Here is a 16,350-nt window from a genome sequence, read left to right on the forward strand (position 1 = left end):
AGTATGGAGGCTCCTCAAAAAATTAAGAATAGAACTATCATATGATTCAGCAACTTCACTTCTGGTTATGCATCCAAAGGATACTAAAATATTAATCTGAAAAGATATGTGCACCCCTATTTTCACTGCAGCATTATTTACCAATAGCTAAGACACTGAAATAACCTGAGCATCCACCAACAGATGAATGGATAAAGAAAATGTGGCATATATATATGAAGGGATATTATTCAGCCATGAAAAAAGAAATCTTGCCACAAAATACATCAACTTGGAGGGCATTATACTAAGTTAAATAAGTCAAAGAAAGACAAATACTGTATGATCTCACTCATGTGGAATCTAAGAAAACTGAACCCATAGCAACAGAACAGACTGTGGTTGCCATAGGCTGGGGGTGGGGTAAATGGGTGAAGATGGTGAAAGGGCACAAACTTTACAGTTGTAAGATGAAGTTCTAGTGATGTACAGCCTGTTGACTGTGGTTAACAATACTGTATTGTATATTTCAAAGTTGCTAAGAGAGTAGGTTTTAGAAGTTCTCATCAAATTACATAAGAAATTTTAACTATGTGAGGTGATGGATGTGTTAAATACCCTTATTCTGGCGGTCTTTTTACAGCATATGAATGGATAAAATCATTGTTGTACACCTTAAACTTACACAATATCATATCAATTATATCTCAATAAAGTTAGGAAAAAAGTTTTTAAAAAGTTACAAAGAAAAAACTTACATTTGCAATGTTGTGCAACCATCACCACTATTTCCAAAATTTTTCATCACCCCAAATAGAAACCCTGTAACCATTAGCAATAGCTCCCCCTTTCCAATCCCTTCCAGCCCCAGGCAACTTCTCACCTATTTTGTCTGTATGAATTTTGCCTAGTCAGGATATTTCCTATAATCAGTCATACAATATTTGTCCTTTTATGTCTGATTTATTTCACTTAACATAATGTTTTCAAGGTTCATCCCTGTCACAGCATGTATTAGAGCTTTCTTCCTTTCTATGGCTAAATAATATTCCATTGGTTGCATATGCCACATTTTGGGTACCCATTTATCTGCTGATGGACACTTGGGTTGTTTCTACCTTTTGGCTATTGTGAATAATGCTGCAGTAAGTATTGGTGTATAAGTATCTGTTCCACCAGCAATGTACAAGACTTCTAAATTTTCTACATTCTCACCAGCACTTGTTACTTTCCACTCTTTTTAAATTACTGCCATCCTAGTAGGTGTGAAGTGGTATTTCACTGTGGTTTTCACTTGCATTTCCCTGATGGCTAAATTATGTAGAGTATCTTTTCATGTGCTTATTGGGCATTTGTGTATCTTCTCTGGAGAAATGTCTACGCAAGTCCTTTGCCCATTTATAATTTAGTTTGTCTTTTTGTTGTTGAGTTGTAGTTCTTTATATATTCTATATATTTTCTTGTCAGATATTTAATTTACAAATATTTGCTCCCATTCTGTACATTTTATCACTTTCTTAATAAAGTGTCCTTTAATGCACAAGTTTTCAATTTTGATGAAGCCCAATTCATACATTTTTTTCTTTTGTTGCTCATGCTTGTGGTATCACATTTAAGAATCTGTGGCCAAACCCAAGGTCATGAAGATTTACCATGTTTCCTTCTAAGAATCTTACGGTATTAGCTCTTGGGTCATCGATCCATTTTGAGCTAATTTTTGTATGTGGTGTGAGATGGGGTGGTCCAATTTCATTCTTCTGCATGTGAAAATCCAGTTAGCCAGAATCATCTGTTGAAGACACTTTTTTCTTCATTGAATAGGCTTGGCACCCTTGTTTAAAATCAACTGCCCATGCGTGTATGCATTAGACAACTCTTTTGAGATGTAAAACGGAATAGAGAACAGATGATAACTCGCATGTTTGTTAGTGATGGGAATGATCTAGAAGAGAGAGGAAAATCAATAATGCAGGAAAGGGGAAGCACACTGCTTGTTTTAATAGTCAAGAGGGGATGGTACTGAAGATATAAGTGGAAGGACTGACCTCGGAGTACAGAGTTTATAAGAACTGGCAGGAAGGCAGAGTGTATCACTGCAAATGCTGCTAGGTAGGCAGTAGCGGTAACTCAGGGAAATGAATCCCACCTATTCAACAAATACTTACGGTCACCTACTTACTTCATGACAGACGTTCTAGGGGTTCAATGATGAACCAAAACACACAGGATCCTATATTCTTGGAGCTATCAAATCTAGGGATAAGACAGAAACATCAACTACAAAGGACGTGTGGTAGGATTGAGGATGTGAAAGTGGAGATGGAAATGGGGGCATTGGGACAATATAATCAAATCCATGTTTTAAAATGGTTGCCGAGGGGCCAGTTACTTAGCTACTGAAGGAGACCTGAATGTTGGTCTATCACCCAGGAGTAATTCTGATCAGTAAGCAACATTAACATGACATTGTTATCAATAAGTAACATCAACAACATATCACCTACTACACATTAAATTGAAGACAATGCTGTCTTCTAACAGTTCTATAAACTATTACAGTAATGAATAAAATTATGGGATTTAAATATTCAGAATAGCGTTTCCTCTCACAAAGTGATCCTTAATTAACTCTTGTTTAATACACCAGTCTATTTTAGAATTAGTCCTGAGACCAAAAACCCAAAGTAGGTAGAATACAAGTAAAATTAAATGAAATACCACTAAATACCTTTCGTGGTCCTTGAAAAATTCATGTAAGATCTTAACATAGTTAAAATCCAGTGAAGACTTAAGACTGTAGAAGGAAATTAAATAAAAAGATAGTTACTACCTGTGGATTTAACTAATATTTGTCTTGTGATTCACCCTAGCATTTTGTACATTTTGATATGTATGACAACTTACCACCCTCACAGTGGTGGAGGCTTAATGGGCTATCTAATCTAATCCAGCCTCAAAATCTGCTCCCATGGATCACTCACTCAGAAGCCACTTCCACATCTGCCTAAATTCTCAGGAGAATCCTGGGACATGAGAGCTGTCCAGAGAGCCGGTGAACTGTCTCTATAGGCTCCAGAAGAGTCCTGGAGATACTTGCTGTTTCTGAACTCCTATGAACTTATTAGGTCAGAAATAACTTAAGTTTTCAAGGACACAGGCAAAAAAACAAAGACAAATGGCCTCTATTCAATAAGGTTACCTCTCAAACTCTAGTAAGCAACAGAAGAGCAGGAAAAAGACAATTCCAAAATCAAAAGTTGACCACAGTGCTTTTTAACTAGTATGATGAACTGTTCTTGTGGCTCAAGGTCTTATCTGGGCGTGTTTATCAAAGAATTTATAAAGTTATCCTCTGCAAAAGAGTAAGAAAACTTTGTAAAATGTCAGAGAATCACTGCAAAATATGCCACTGTTGACACTTAGGCATGATACCTAACATTTCCTAAATTTTCAAAATAAAGAGTTTGAATGAAAAAAAATTTACAACTGTTATTTTCTTTCAGGACTCATTAACTTTTGGAAAGCACTTCACTGGAGGTCAAAATGTACTACTTGCTAGGAAAATAAAAAATATTTTAGTGACAAAGTTCTATGTGGTTTCAAAGCTAATTATCAATCTCTTAGACTGTGTTTTGAAACTGCCAGTTTTAAGCCTAAAATTATTCAAATGCCAATGCTGTTATGGTCAGCATGAGAAATAAATTCTATACAATTCCTCCAGCTTCCAAATAAAAGGATTTCTATAGTCAGAAAATCTGTTTATAAATTATAATATAAAATTAAAAATTCACCATATTTCAGCATCAAAAACATATGCCAGGAAAAAGAATCACGTATTGAATATAACAGAAAATAGGCTCTGTACCTATTTATTAAAAAATCTCATTATAAAAGCAAACTTGTGGAGCAGAAATATGGTATATTCAGTTCATCTGGTTATGCCTCGGGTGTAAGGAAATGCATTGAACCAAGCGGCAGTGTGGGTGGTGGGAACGGAAAATGAAACAGGTGAAATGGATAGTTGATGAAAGAGGTAATTTTCCTCATAAAGATTTGTAATTCTCAACTGAAAGATGATTCAGTCTAAGCTAGGAAATACATTTAAGTGGAACAGGTAAAAAAATATACCAATTTTTAAAAATGGGAGGGGCACTGCAAATGTGAGAGGCTGGTAAAGTTGAAACTTTTACCACAATCCTCTCCCCAAATCTCTGACACTTATTGTATTGCTCCAGGAAGGGATATATTTCTTTCAGTAAGCTTCACACAAGTATTTTTTATGGATACATATACTTTCTAACATAAACCAAAGCCAGATGAAAATAAAAACTTATCAGAAACGTAACAATTCCCTGTCTATATATTAAATAAAATGATATAGTTTCCAGCTTCTAGTTAATAGCTCTAAGAGGATGTTCATAAAGAGTTAATTCTGCTTAATATAGGGATGAAACCTGTCTCCTAGGGAGGGAAGAGAAGTGGGGGGAGAGAAGGGGTTTACCCAGTATTATACAGAGAAGCCCAAAGACAGTCTGAAATTTTATTTTACCACCTCTCTCCTCCCTCCTTCCCTTCCTTCTTTCCTTCTCTCTTTTAGCCTAAGTAAAATACCCAATGACCAGGAATTTTCTGTCAGTCTCTTTAAGCTATAAAAATTTCAGGCACACAAACTGACAAAATATATAAAACCCAAACATCCAATTTAAATATTTTAGGCATTTTTATTTAATAAATAACTTCAGTAAATAGCATTGTAAAAAGTGAACTGTTAAAATTAAAAGGCACTTAAAATAAGAATGTGACTAGTATGAAACCAAACAGGAAATTCAAACAGTGAGAAGTAAATATACAGTGGTCTGTTACAGCACTAATTGAAATTAAGAATTGCTTAACTGATGGCTGTTGCATAAGCCATAGTACAATTTCACATGGTCATTAAAAAGGCAAATGTACAGCTAAAACATCAATGAAAAAGTACTGATAAAAAAAGTCTTACCCAAAATTGCAAACAAATACATTAAGTGATTAGAAGAGGTGATAAAAAGCACCAGGATTTAAACAAAATAAAATGAATAAAATAAAATAAATTCACCCAGAGGTCCCCAATTCAGCAAATACTATGTAAATTAAGGCCTTTATATAAATCAAGGACTTTTTTTTTTGCAGAAAATTCCCCAATACTTTTATCCAAGGCTTGAATTTAAAAAAAGAAGGCATAAAAGTTACCAAGATTAAGTAACTCTTAAAATGGCACACAGGTTTTAAAGCTATGTTTTCCCTTCCTAACTCTCTGGCTTTTCCCATGGCCTTTATAGATCAAATATTTCATTATTTTACACAAGTAACTCCCAACATACTCATCTTTCAGATATACCATGTCATCAGTCATGTCTAATAAGGCAAATAACAAAATAATAAATTTAAAACAATTCTAAACTAGCGAGAAGGACATTCACTTTGGATTCTGTATAACTGAAAAGTGACGTATCTGCAAAACGAGAAATCAGTTTTAATACTTGATCAACAGAAACTCTCATCATATTCATTACTTTAACTACTGCCCTTTCAATCACTCTAGAAATATCTCTTAATCCACTAAGAGCTGGATTTCAACAGTCCAGGAGGAAAAGGTCAAAAAGGCACAACGCAACCTTAGATAAGGATAACCATCCTGTCTCAAGTCTTCTGTCAGTCCCTGGCATTGATTATAACATTATTTTCAAAATAATAAAAAACTTTTCAAATTATACATATTGTACATTTTCAGAACCTGCCCATGAGAGAACCACAGGAACACTGCCCTGAAACCACCTTTACTGTGGCTGTGGAATCACTACTTTGCACTCAGTGTTATGGATACGCACTGGCAGCACTCATTTCCCCTCATACTTCGGATTGACAACAGTTGTCACAGCACTCTTATAAATAGGATTTTCACCCTAAAAAAAAGAGAAAGTTATCAGTCACTCTACTGAAGTCATGTAACATTATTTACAAGACAATATTAAAAGTAAAGGTCGTTTTCAGAAGTCATTTCCATTTTATCTGTCCAGGCATCACACTGAATTTTTTAAAAGGCATTAAAAAGTTTACACAAAACTTGAAAATGAAAGCTTTGCCCTACAGGTCTAAAGGTACCCCGTCATCTGGCATTATTTCCTTTCTGAGCCATTCCTCCACTGGAGGACGTGCTGTTAACGGCTTCTCTCTTTTAAACTGGTTTTGAATGCCTGTCTTGAAACTAATTTTGAACTTAAGGAATTCTTCTGCCATCAACTGCCCGATTCTTAACCCTTACTGTGCACAAAGGTGCTTGATAATGAACAGACTCCTTGGCTTTCATCTCTGTGAGGGAGATATTCTGCTGAGGCTCTGCCACAAAAGTTGTGGAGAGTTCTGGGGTAAGACTGTCACAGTGTCACTGCGGGCACAGTACCTCCACCAAGGCATCACACTGCCGCATCTGCTTAGACAAAAATAATTTCCATTCTTCATGAAATAATTGCTATTCTTCAATATCGTACTGATGAAATGTTTTATTGTTAATACTGTATTTTACTAAAGAGTACTGAAATCAAGCCCAGTAAATGACTCCAAGCCATAAACACAAGAGATTTTTCAATATCCAAAACTTTACTGACACTGATGTTTTAAAACAGGAAAATAACATACATCCCCATGCTATCATTTTCTTTAAAAATTCTCTTACGCTAAGTGATACATTTAAATATCTGCTACAGCATTCTTTCTCCTGCTTGAAAGTCAAGTGAGAAATATGGCTAAATATTCCTATCTCAGAGGAAATATCACTGAGCACAAATGAAACAAATATTAAAGAAAAACTTAAAACATTTAAATTTTAGGAAAAAATTAAGATTTTGAAATGCTGTTTAGTTTTATATCTTACTATAGAACCATCTGAGGTGATTTCAAAAAATATAGAAGGCATCTAAACAGTAATTTTTGCTTTTAAGTTTTATTCACACTTCACTGCAGGTTATATTTGGATATAGTTTTCATTGCCACAATTTCTGCCTCCTAGGAGGGTACAGTTTGGTGGATGACAAACATGAAGATAAATTAAGGCGCTCTGAAATAGTACAAAATAGAATTATGTACATAAAAAGGGAACAGTATAAGAAAAAAGGGATTGACTCTGAGAAGATCAGGGATATTGTCAAAATGAAACTGACTGTAGATAAAACACTGAAAGGTATACAGACACACATACACATGCAGTCAAGGTGTTGGGAAAAGAATGGCTCAGTTGGGCCTCCCTGGTGGCGCAGTGGTTGAGAGTCCGCCTGCCGATGCAGGGGATACGGGTTCGTGCCCCGGTCTGGGAGGATCCCATATGCCGCGGAGCGGCTGGGCCCGTGAGCCATGGCCGCTGGGCCTGCGCGTCCGGAGCCTGTGCTCCGCAACGGGAGAGGCCACAACGGTGAGAGGCCCGCATACCGCAAAAAGAAAAAAAAAAAAAAAAAAAAAAAAAAAAAGAATGGCTCAGTTAGGTAGAAATATACATAGTTCAGAAGTTTTTAAGGGTGCACGTGTATGTTCTGAGGAGTGGGGAAGGGAAAGGAGACAAGAAAGAAGGCAGTGCCAGATCACGCAAGGTCCTGTGTGCCATGCTAAGAAGACTGAATTTATCTTGCAGACAGGAAATCACTGAGGGAAAATGAAACATATTAAGGGCTGGGTCTTGAGAGACACCAAATAAATCACTATAACTTCAGCTTAGCAGTGGGCCTGGATACCGACTGAAACGTGACAATGTGCCTTAGCCCCACCCCACAAAACACAATTTGACCAGTCATTTCTGAAACATGGAGGAACTCAGGATCCCTCAGAGACAAACATCATATAATCTGGATGATAAAAAAATCACATAGGATATCAAACTCTGAGCTCTCATCCCAACTGGAGCTAAAATATGATTATACAGACATTGTAGCAGACATTTCATAATGGAGACCGGAGTCTGGATCCCGGCAACTACGTTGCTAATGAGTGGTCAGTACAAGTAAGTTACATTCTTTATTTCCACCTTCCTATTATATGAAGCTAGGACTGCCCATTCTTTCAAATATGCTAGGAAAATAAATTACCATTTGTTTCTTTAAACTAATGCATTAGATAAATCTAATGTTTAATACTTAAAAATTATAAGGGAGGTAACAACAACAACAAAAAATGGAGAACAACAACAACAAAAAAACGAAAGAAAAAAACACCTATAAGTTATAGATGAATCCAAAGTACGATTTATATGGCAGAACTTACCTTTGGAGAAAAGTTTGCCTTTTCATATACACAAACATTTATACTTATTATTTCAAAGTCCATCCAAACAAAATTTTAACATGCAAGGTTAGAGGTAAAATTAAAGTATCTGCATTGGGCATCACCTTAAATGAAGGTAAGCTAAAATAATGCAGATTAGTTCCCATGTTCAGAGTGCAACCCCTCCCCATCCCAACAAAAAGCAAAGCCTATTTAAATCAAGAGAGCAGGGTTATGTTCAGCAGTGACGTCCTCTGATCTCAGTAAATGTCATCCTTGTGCTCCCTCTGGAAGGGTGGACGTGGTGGTGATTGCTGTGGTGTGTTAGAAATGCAGTGCACAACCGTGGGGACTAGCAGCCCACGTTTAATGTGCCTAACAGCTTTAACAATCACAAAGCTGGTAAGCTGATGTTTTTAATGTACCTACATGAGTAGTCTATGTGCTGAAATAATCAGAGTGCCTATTATCTGAAATATGTTAATGATATAATAACTGACTGGCAACCTTGGTCCCATATCGGAAAAGTACTTTATAAGCCGTGATTTGTCTTAATTTCTTAATGCTCATTCATTAATTTCTATTGTTTATTTCTACTTTAATTTTTCTTGAGAAAACATCTCAAAATAACCTGTAGCCATTAATTTGCCTGGATTTCACTAACGAATAAAGAAATTTTTACAAAACTTTCGCATCTTGAGTTGCTCAAAATGCTTATTTTGGCTGAAGAAGTAATACTGTAGCCAAAAATTGACTTAACAATGAAAACATTAAGTTTCACTATTAATTACTGATAATTTCCTTCAAAGCACAATTTAACATACAGCAAAGGTGAAAATTTCACCTTTCAATAGGAGATATAGAAACTTTTCTCATATAAGAAGTAACCATATGAAAGTGTCAATATTTGATTTTTTGACAGGGAGGGAGGGAGGGAAAGGGATCCCAGCAAATCAGTTTCCTTCTAAAAATGACTTTCTGTAAAGCATTAAGTGAGAAAGAAAAGAATGTATCAAACCTCATACTAACAGGAAAACGTACCAAACTACCCATATATGAACCTGACAGTAATGTTCTGCCATCAAATTTAACTTTGCCATTTCAAAAGTCTTAAAATCTGCTTAGAAATAAAAGAAAAATCTGACAAGTAATGGTTTCTAATGTTATCGGTACTGCCTGTATCTCTTAAAACTATTAAACATTCCTGTACTTTAAGATCTTGTTATTATTTTATAAGTACACTTCTCAGCAGAGTAAAAAGCAAATCTGCAGTGTTGGTTTCTAGGTAACAAAGGGATCTCCCAGTTACAATGTCTGCCCAACACAGTAGTGCTGGAGCAACACTAACACCATATTAAGTTAATCGGAAATACCAAAAAGTGTCGTTTTCTGTAAAGAGTGATCTCCCTCTTCCTAACCAGGTAACAGCGTCTCCCGAAGACACTGATTGCTACTAATATAAGGTAGTGGTTAAGAACCTGGACCCTGGAGCCCATGGGCCTGGGTTTGAATCTCAGCTCGTCCATTATCTAGCCCTGCAAACTTAGCCAAGTTACTGAACCCTTCTGTGCCTCAGTTTTCCAATATGTGAAATAAGAATAAAAGTAGTTAGGAGGGCTTCCCTGGTGGCGCAGTGGTTGAGAGTCTGCCTGCCGATGCAGGGGACACGGGTTCGTGCCCCGGTCCGGGAAGATCCCACATGCCGCGGAGCGGCTGGGCCCGTGAGCCATGGCCGCTGAGCCTGCGCGTCCGGAGCCTGTGCTCTGCGACGGGAGAGGCCACAACAGTGAGAGGCCCGCGTACCGCAAAAAAAAAAAAAAAAAAAAAGAGTTCTGGATCACCAGTCAGGAGAATTGGTCCTAATCACAATCTTTTTATCAGAGAGTTTTAGGGGCTTACATAATTATATTAAAACATGCTAGTGGGAGGGAGGGAGACGCAAGAGGGAAGGGATATGGGAACAGATGTATATGTATAACTGATTCACTTTGTTATAAAGCAGAAACTAATAAAAAAATAATAAAATAAAAATAAAAAATAAAAAAAACATGCTAGAAGCACTTCATGAAAACTCAGTTACAAGGAAGAAGACTGTCCACTACTGCTAAAAGAGAAAATGATAAATTTGTCATCTAGGTAAAGCATATACTCACCAAAATAACTTACCCTAGCTTACAGAATACACTAACCAAGCTTTATTACCACTATGAAATTTTCAACTAAGTTTTTATTTAAAACTATAATAGGATTTTTCTCTTTAAAGTCTTTGTTACCTTTCAAAAAAAGTTCAGTGTTAGCTTTGAGTATTAGAATTATTCAATAACTAAGAAGAAGAAATATATATAAATAAAGGGTTCTGATTTTTAAAGGAATTTTAAGTTACAGTCAAGAACTGAAGATTTTCAAAATACTTCTAGAATCAGTAACGATGACACTGTAGTTATATATTATACTAATGTTATACCAGGTTACATTTATTCTCCTATTTTGAACTTTAGTTTTCATGTTCACTTTTCATTGTTTCACCCTAAAACTTACATATAATAATTTGTTATATTATTATAAGGATAATAATACTATCTAAAGCAAAGGACTCTAGTAAGGCTTTTAACTGACAGGCTGCTATCATACACTACAGTCATTAGCCAAGAACAACCACACCAAACAATATCACTACTGACTCCCATGTTAAAGCTCTGGGAAGTGACCCAATGCCATTCTACTTACTAAGTGGAAGAGCTGGGACTCAACCCAGGTCTCTCTGATCACAAAGCACATTCTCTTTTCACTACAACACAGCTGCTGCTTCTATACCATACAGCTTAATCCAAAGCCCCTCTAAACACTAACTGTATACACACACAAAAAGAAAAGCCATAGTACAGCCATATAAATAAAGCCAGACTTAAAAAAAAAAAAAAAAAAAAGGCAGCAATAGTGATAAAGGGCACACAGTGCAGTAGAAAGGATAAATTTCACATGCAGACAGAAAATGAAAGAAAATACGAACGGCAACTTAGAGACCAGCTTTACGTCCAAAGTTTGGATTCTTGAAATTATTAATAGGACTCTTGTAAATCGGATTTTCTTGCTGAAGTGAAAGAAATAGTTTCTAATGATTTCATCAGAAAAAAGCTGACATGTATAGTGTTTAAACACTATAAAAGAGAATTTTTTACTATTTTTACACTTCCAAAATTAATTTTTAAAAACCCAAGCAAATTGTAGTAAAATGCAAATGACTAAAATTCATTTACAATTTAACAATACTGAAGATTGTCACTGCTTTCTTGTATCAAAAGATGAATACACGAAGGCCAACGCTTGGCCACCGTGGCCTCCCACCCCATGCTTCAAAGCACTAAATGCTGGCATCAACTTTCATCACTTACAGCTTCTAAATTTTTATAAGGCCAGGTTCATTAAGTTGTAAAATTGCAGAGAATAAAAATACACTTTTTAAGTACATAGTTCCATGAATTCTCAAATGTATAAACACACCCACAATGAAGATCATCCCAAGATCCCTCGGGCCCCTTCCCCCAGCTCCAGCCCCTGCAAACCACTGGATCTCATTCCTGCCTCTAGGGTTTTACCTTTTCCAGACTGTCATATAAGTGGAATCATACAGTATGTAGCCTTTTGAGTCTGGCTGCTTTCTACTTAGGTTTCTTTGTTGGGGGAAAAGAGAAACAGAAAAAGCTTTCTACTGAATAGCTTGCTATTATTTAGGATTCTATTTTACATGAGGGAAAAAAAAAGCAGAAGAGCGGATTTAAGATTAAAATTATTAAGGAAATAAAAACATTGACCACAGTAACCAGAAGAAACATTCTTATAATTGTTTTGGTTTAACGGGATATACTTAAGATGTTTTCTATTTTTCACTAAATGCAAGTTTTCTGAATAATAAATTTTGGGGGGAATAAAATATTTAAAGGACTTTAATAATCAGCTTTAGAGCTAATAAGTCTTAGAAGTGTTACATTTGCTTTATGAATCACCCTCCTTTTTAGATGATTTCCAACTTACCGTGTCCCATTTGGCATTCATTTTTTCCTTTTCAAATTTGGCAAATTCCCTTCTGTCATGAATGATCATTAAAAGCTTCCAAATCAGCAGCAATGCAAGGCCAATAAGAACAATTCCAGCAACCACACCTGCTACAATTGGAATAATGTCTGGACCAGTGGGGCACTCTGTAAAGTAAGAAGTAAAGGATGAGCACATAAGGGATTAGAATATGAAGGTACAGCCAAAATTACAAAGAGCTGGGCAGTCTCATAAAAAAACACACAGGAATTAAAATCCCAAGGTAAGTGTATGTACACTATCCCAAAGAATCTATAAAAAAGATACTGGAAGTAACAGATGGGTTTACAAGACCCCAGCATACATGATCAATAAAGAAAAGTCATGTAGTTTCTATGTATTATATAGAAATTGATTTCTACAATTTGGAAATTGAAATTTAGAAAATGGTATTTTGTACAATAGCACCAAAAATCATGATATACCTATGTATAAATCTAAGAAAATATGTGCAAGATTTACATGCTAAAAATTACTAAACACTGATGAAAAAAAGACCTGAATAAATGGAGAGAGATTCCATGTTCATGGATTAGAAGACTCAACATTGTTAAAATGTCAGTTCTCCCCCAATTTTTTTTTTTATTAATTAATTTATTTTTATTTTTGGCTGCATTGGGTCTTCGTTGCTGTGCGTGGGCTTTCTCTAGTTGTGGCAAGCGGGGGCTACTCTTCGTTGCGGTGCACAGGCTTCTCACTGCACTGGCTTCTCTTGTTGCGGAGCATGGGCTCTAGACACGCAGGCTCAGTAGTTGTGGCACGTGGGCTCAGTAGTTGTGGCACAAGGGCTCTAGAGCGCAGGCTCAGTAGGTGTGGCGCACGGGCTTAGTCACTCTGCAGCATGTGGGATCTTCCTCAACCAGGGCTCGAACCCATGTCCCCTGCACTGGCAGGCGGATTCTTAACCACTGCACCACCAGGGAAGTCCCTCCCCCAGTCTGATCTATAAACTCAATACTATCCCAATCAAAATCCTGGCAGGACGTGTAGATATCAAGCAAGTTTATTCTAAAATTTACAAAGAAGTAGGAGAACTAGGAAAGTGTTTCAAAAGCAGTTTCAGAAAAGAACAAAGTTGGACAACTTGTATTACCAGATTTCACAACTAGCTATGAAGCAACACTAACTGAAACAGTATGGTATTGGCTAAAGGACAGATGCCTGGATTAATGGAAAACAATCAAAGAGTCAGAAACAGGCCCACATATATAAGGTCATCTCATTTTCAACCAAGGTGGAGAAAGGTCAACCTTTTCAACAAAAGGCGCAAGAACGACTGGAAATCTACATATAAAAAACTGGACCTCACTCCATATACTAAGATCAGCTCACAGTGGGTTACGGACCTAAATGGAAAACCAGGAACTATAAAACTTTTAGAAGAAAACACAGGAGAAAAATCCTTATGAACCTGAATTAGGCAAAGAGTTCTAAGACATAATAGTAAAGAGCAAGATCTATAAAAGAAAAACTTGGTAAATCGTAGTTCATCAAAATTTAAGCTTCTGGTCTTCAAAAAAACACTTAAGAAAATGAAAAGACAAGGAGGCAGACTGTGAGACAACATTTGAAAAATACATATGCAAAACAATACAGAGACTTCAAAAAAACAGTTTGGCTGTTTCTTCTTAAGTTAAATATATGCCTCCAAAATCCATTCCCAATATTTATCCAGGAGAAATTAAAACTTACATTCCCATAAAAAATCTGACCACAAATGTAGAAAATTCCAAAGTATATTAAAAGCACCCAGAAAAACCAAGATAAAAATGTTTAATCTTTTGAGAAGCTGAACAAATTCTTGCTGTATAACATCCTTTAACAAATTATCTTTCCCAGTGTCCAAGCCTAAAATCAAGCTCATATTTAAATATCATTAATAATGATGGTGCTCTTACCGAGAGCCTACTGCCAGGCGCCGTGCTGAGGGCTCTGTGGGAGCTACTGCATTTACTCCTCGGACTCTCCATTCAGAAAACTTAAAACCTGCTTTCTCTTTCCCTTATTTATTAATTAAATACTAGTTTAAGCTCTGAGAGATTAAAAGTGTCCCAACTTGGACATATAATAGTCCAGCTGGCAGTTGTTCCTAGATATTAGGGAAAGTGCCAATAGCCCTAAGCAGTAAAAAGACATAAAAGAAAATGCAAAGAATTTTGAAATGATCAGGTTTCTACCTGGAGTCTCTACAACATGAACAGTGGCCTCATTGTTCCCATTCACTGAATATGTGAAGTAGAACCAGCAATCGTCAACGTCCTTCTCCTTGCAATGCGACAGGGGATCCACCTGGCCTGGCTGGGGCAATTTGTCCCGATTTTCAACCTTGGTAATGTTGAAATGTGAACATTCCTGAGCACACGTGTCTTTCTTTTCTCCTTTGTTGAAGGCTCGGCACTGAACACATTCCCTGTTAAAATGCAAATGATTACATTTATTATTTAAAATAATATTTGCTTAAAGTTTATTTTGTGTGCTAGACTCAAAATTTAACCAAATTAAGCCAAGAGCAATAGAAAGATATAAAGAAAGAAAGAAACATATTTCTAGATGGGAAAACTAAACATAGAGATGCTAGTTTCCCAAGTGATATTATAGATTTATTACAGCTCAAACTAAAATCCTCCAAAAGAAATAAGAGAGTAGGAAAATAAAACTAGCCCTATCAGATATTTAATACACAATTTAAAGCCAAAATAACTTTTGAAATGTGTTGCTGGTACAACAGTAGCTCTTTCTTCCAGGGACAAAACTTTCCATTTTATTTAGCTTGGTCAAAAGATAGTTAATTAAGCAATTGGTAATGCTAATTTAACAAAGGTTACCACATGGATTCACTTACAGAGCAAACTCGTACTGAAATCACTGTACCATCACTCTCGTACGACACATTTCAATATCATGTGACAAACACCAGCTACTGAGAAAGAACCTTTAAGATTTAAAAACTGGGCTTCAGTGTGACAGTTTATTTACAGCGTAACCTGCTGTTAGCGCTGTTCTCTGTATTCTGTGCTGATACAGAGGCAACAGACAGCGAGTCATCACCCGTTTCAAGCAATTCGGAAATACTCACTTGTGCTCGGCACAGACTCCAAGGCACGTCTGGCACATCTCACAGGTCGGCCCTTGGAACTTGGGATCTGTACACTTACAGGCGCCACACTCACACACGCCCCGGCCATTGCAGATCTGCCCGTTCACAGCCATGCAGGAGGTGGCGTCCAGAGAACAGTCACAGGCACTGCCGGTGTAGTTAGGGTTGCACTCACACACGCGGCACTTGCAGACACCGTTTCCTGCAACAGAAAATATCGTTTCTCCTAACAGCGGTAAAAATGTAACACCAGAGCATCGACCGAAAGGTGAGAACAAGCAGTAACGTGTAAGGAAGGCTGTCTGTGGGATGCAGGGACCCTCCGTGCTGCCCTTTTTCTACTCATTCACTAAGCAAACTCTCAGGATTTTTTATTGTATTAGACAGGACCACATTTTATAACCATCTTCAGACCCCTTCTCACCTCCACAGATTAAGCCATTGGATCTATCGCAGTTGAAATTATCACACTCGCAGAATTTGCCAGAATAAATCTCGTTTGTGTTATCCCTCTTCCGACACACACACTGCCCACAGACGCACTCCCCATTGTTGCTGCATATCTCTGAACTGTTCTCTTTCCTGCAGTAAGCGTCCATGTCCTCACTGTTCACCTCATCGCTGCTGCATTCACAGTGTCTCCCGACACGGCCCTCGTTGCACCTAAACAGAGTCCAAAATTCCAATCACGTAAAATAAAAATAAGTGAAAGCAACGAGTCATGCTGTGAGAAAGACTGGGAGAGTAAGTAAGACTACGAACATTATCTTCAAACTACACTTTTATTACATGTCATGCCACACGTCACAGACGTGCACAAAAGTGTACATATGCACACACACAGAGCCATTCAAATCCATGTGGAATCTACACAGGGGCCTAGGAAAAAAATCCCTCTT

The 16,350-nt window shown here is 36.9% G+C and overlaps 1 protein-coding gene across 2 annotated transcripts in view; it reads right to left on the reverse strand.

The window, feature by feature from the left end:
* Window positions 1-4,680: 4,680 nt before the first annotated feature.
* Window positions 4,681-16,350, reverse strand: part of ITGB1 (integrin subunit beta 1) — a 44,611-nt gene continuing 32,941 nt past the window's right edge. For both annotated transcript variants that reach the window (XM_082619570.1, XM_082619569.1), the window contains exons 12-16: window positions 15,876-16,114; window positions 15,431-15,653; window positions 14,532-14,764; window positions 12,295-12,461; window positions 4,681-5,918 (exon numbers count right to left, since the gene is read on the reverse strand). In XM_082619570.1, the coding sequence (XP_082475696.1) occupies window positions 5,853-5,918; window positions 12,295-12,461; window positions 14,532-14,764; window positions 15,431-15,653; window positions 15,876-16,114 (928 nt within the window). In that variant the 3' untranslated portion in view covers window positions 4,681-5,852. The remainder of the gene's footprint in view (window positions 5,919-12,294; window positions 12,462-14,531; window positions 14,765-15,430; window positions 15,654-15,875; window positions 16,115-16,350) is intronic.

Source organism: Mesoplodon mirus (genome assembly GCF_964341445.2).
Source record: "Mesoplodon mirus genome assembly, chromosome: 4".
In the NCBI taxonomy this organism is placed as follows: Eukaryota; Metazoa; Chordata; class Mammalia; order Artiodactyla; family Ziphiidae; genus Mesoplodon; species Mesoplodon mirus.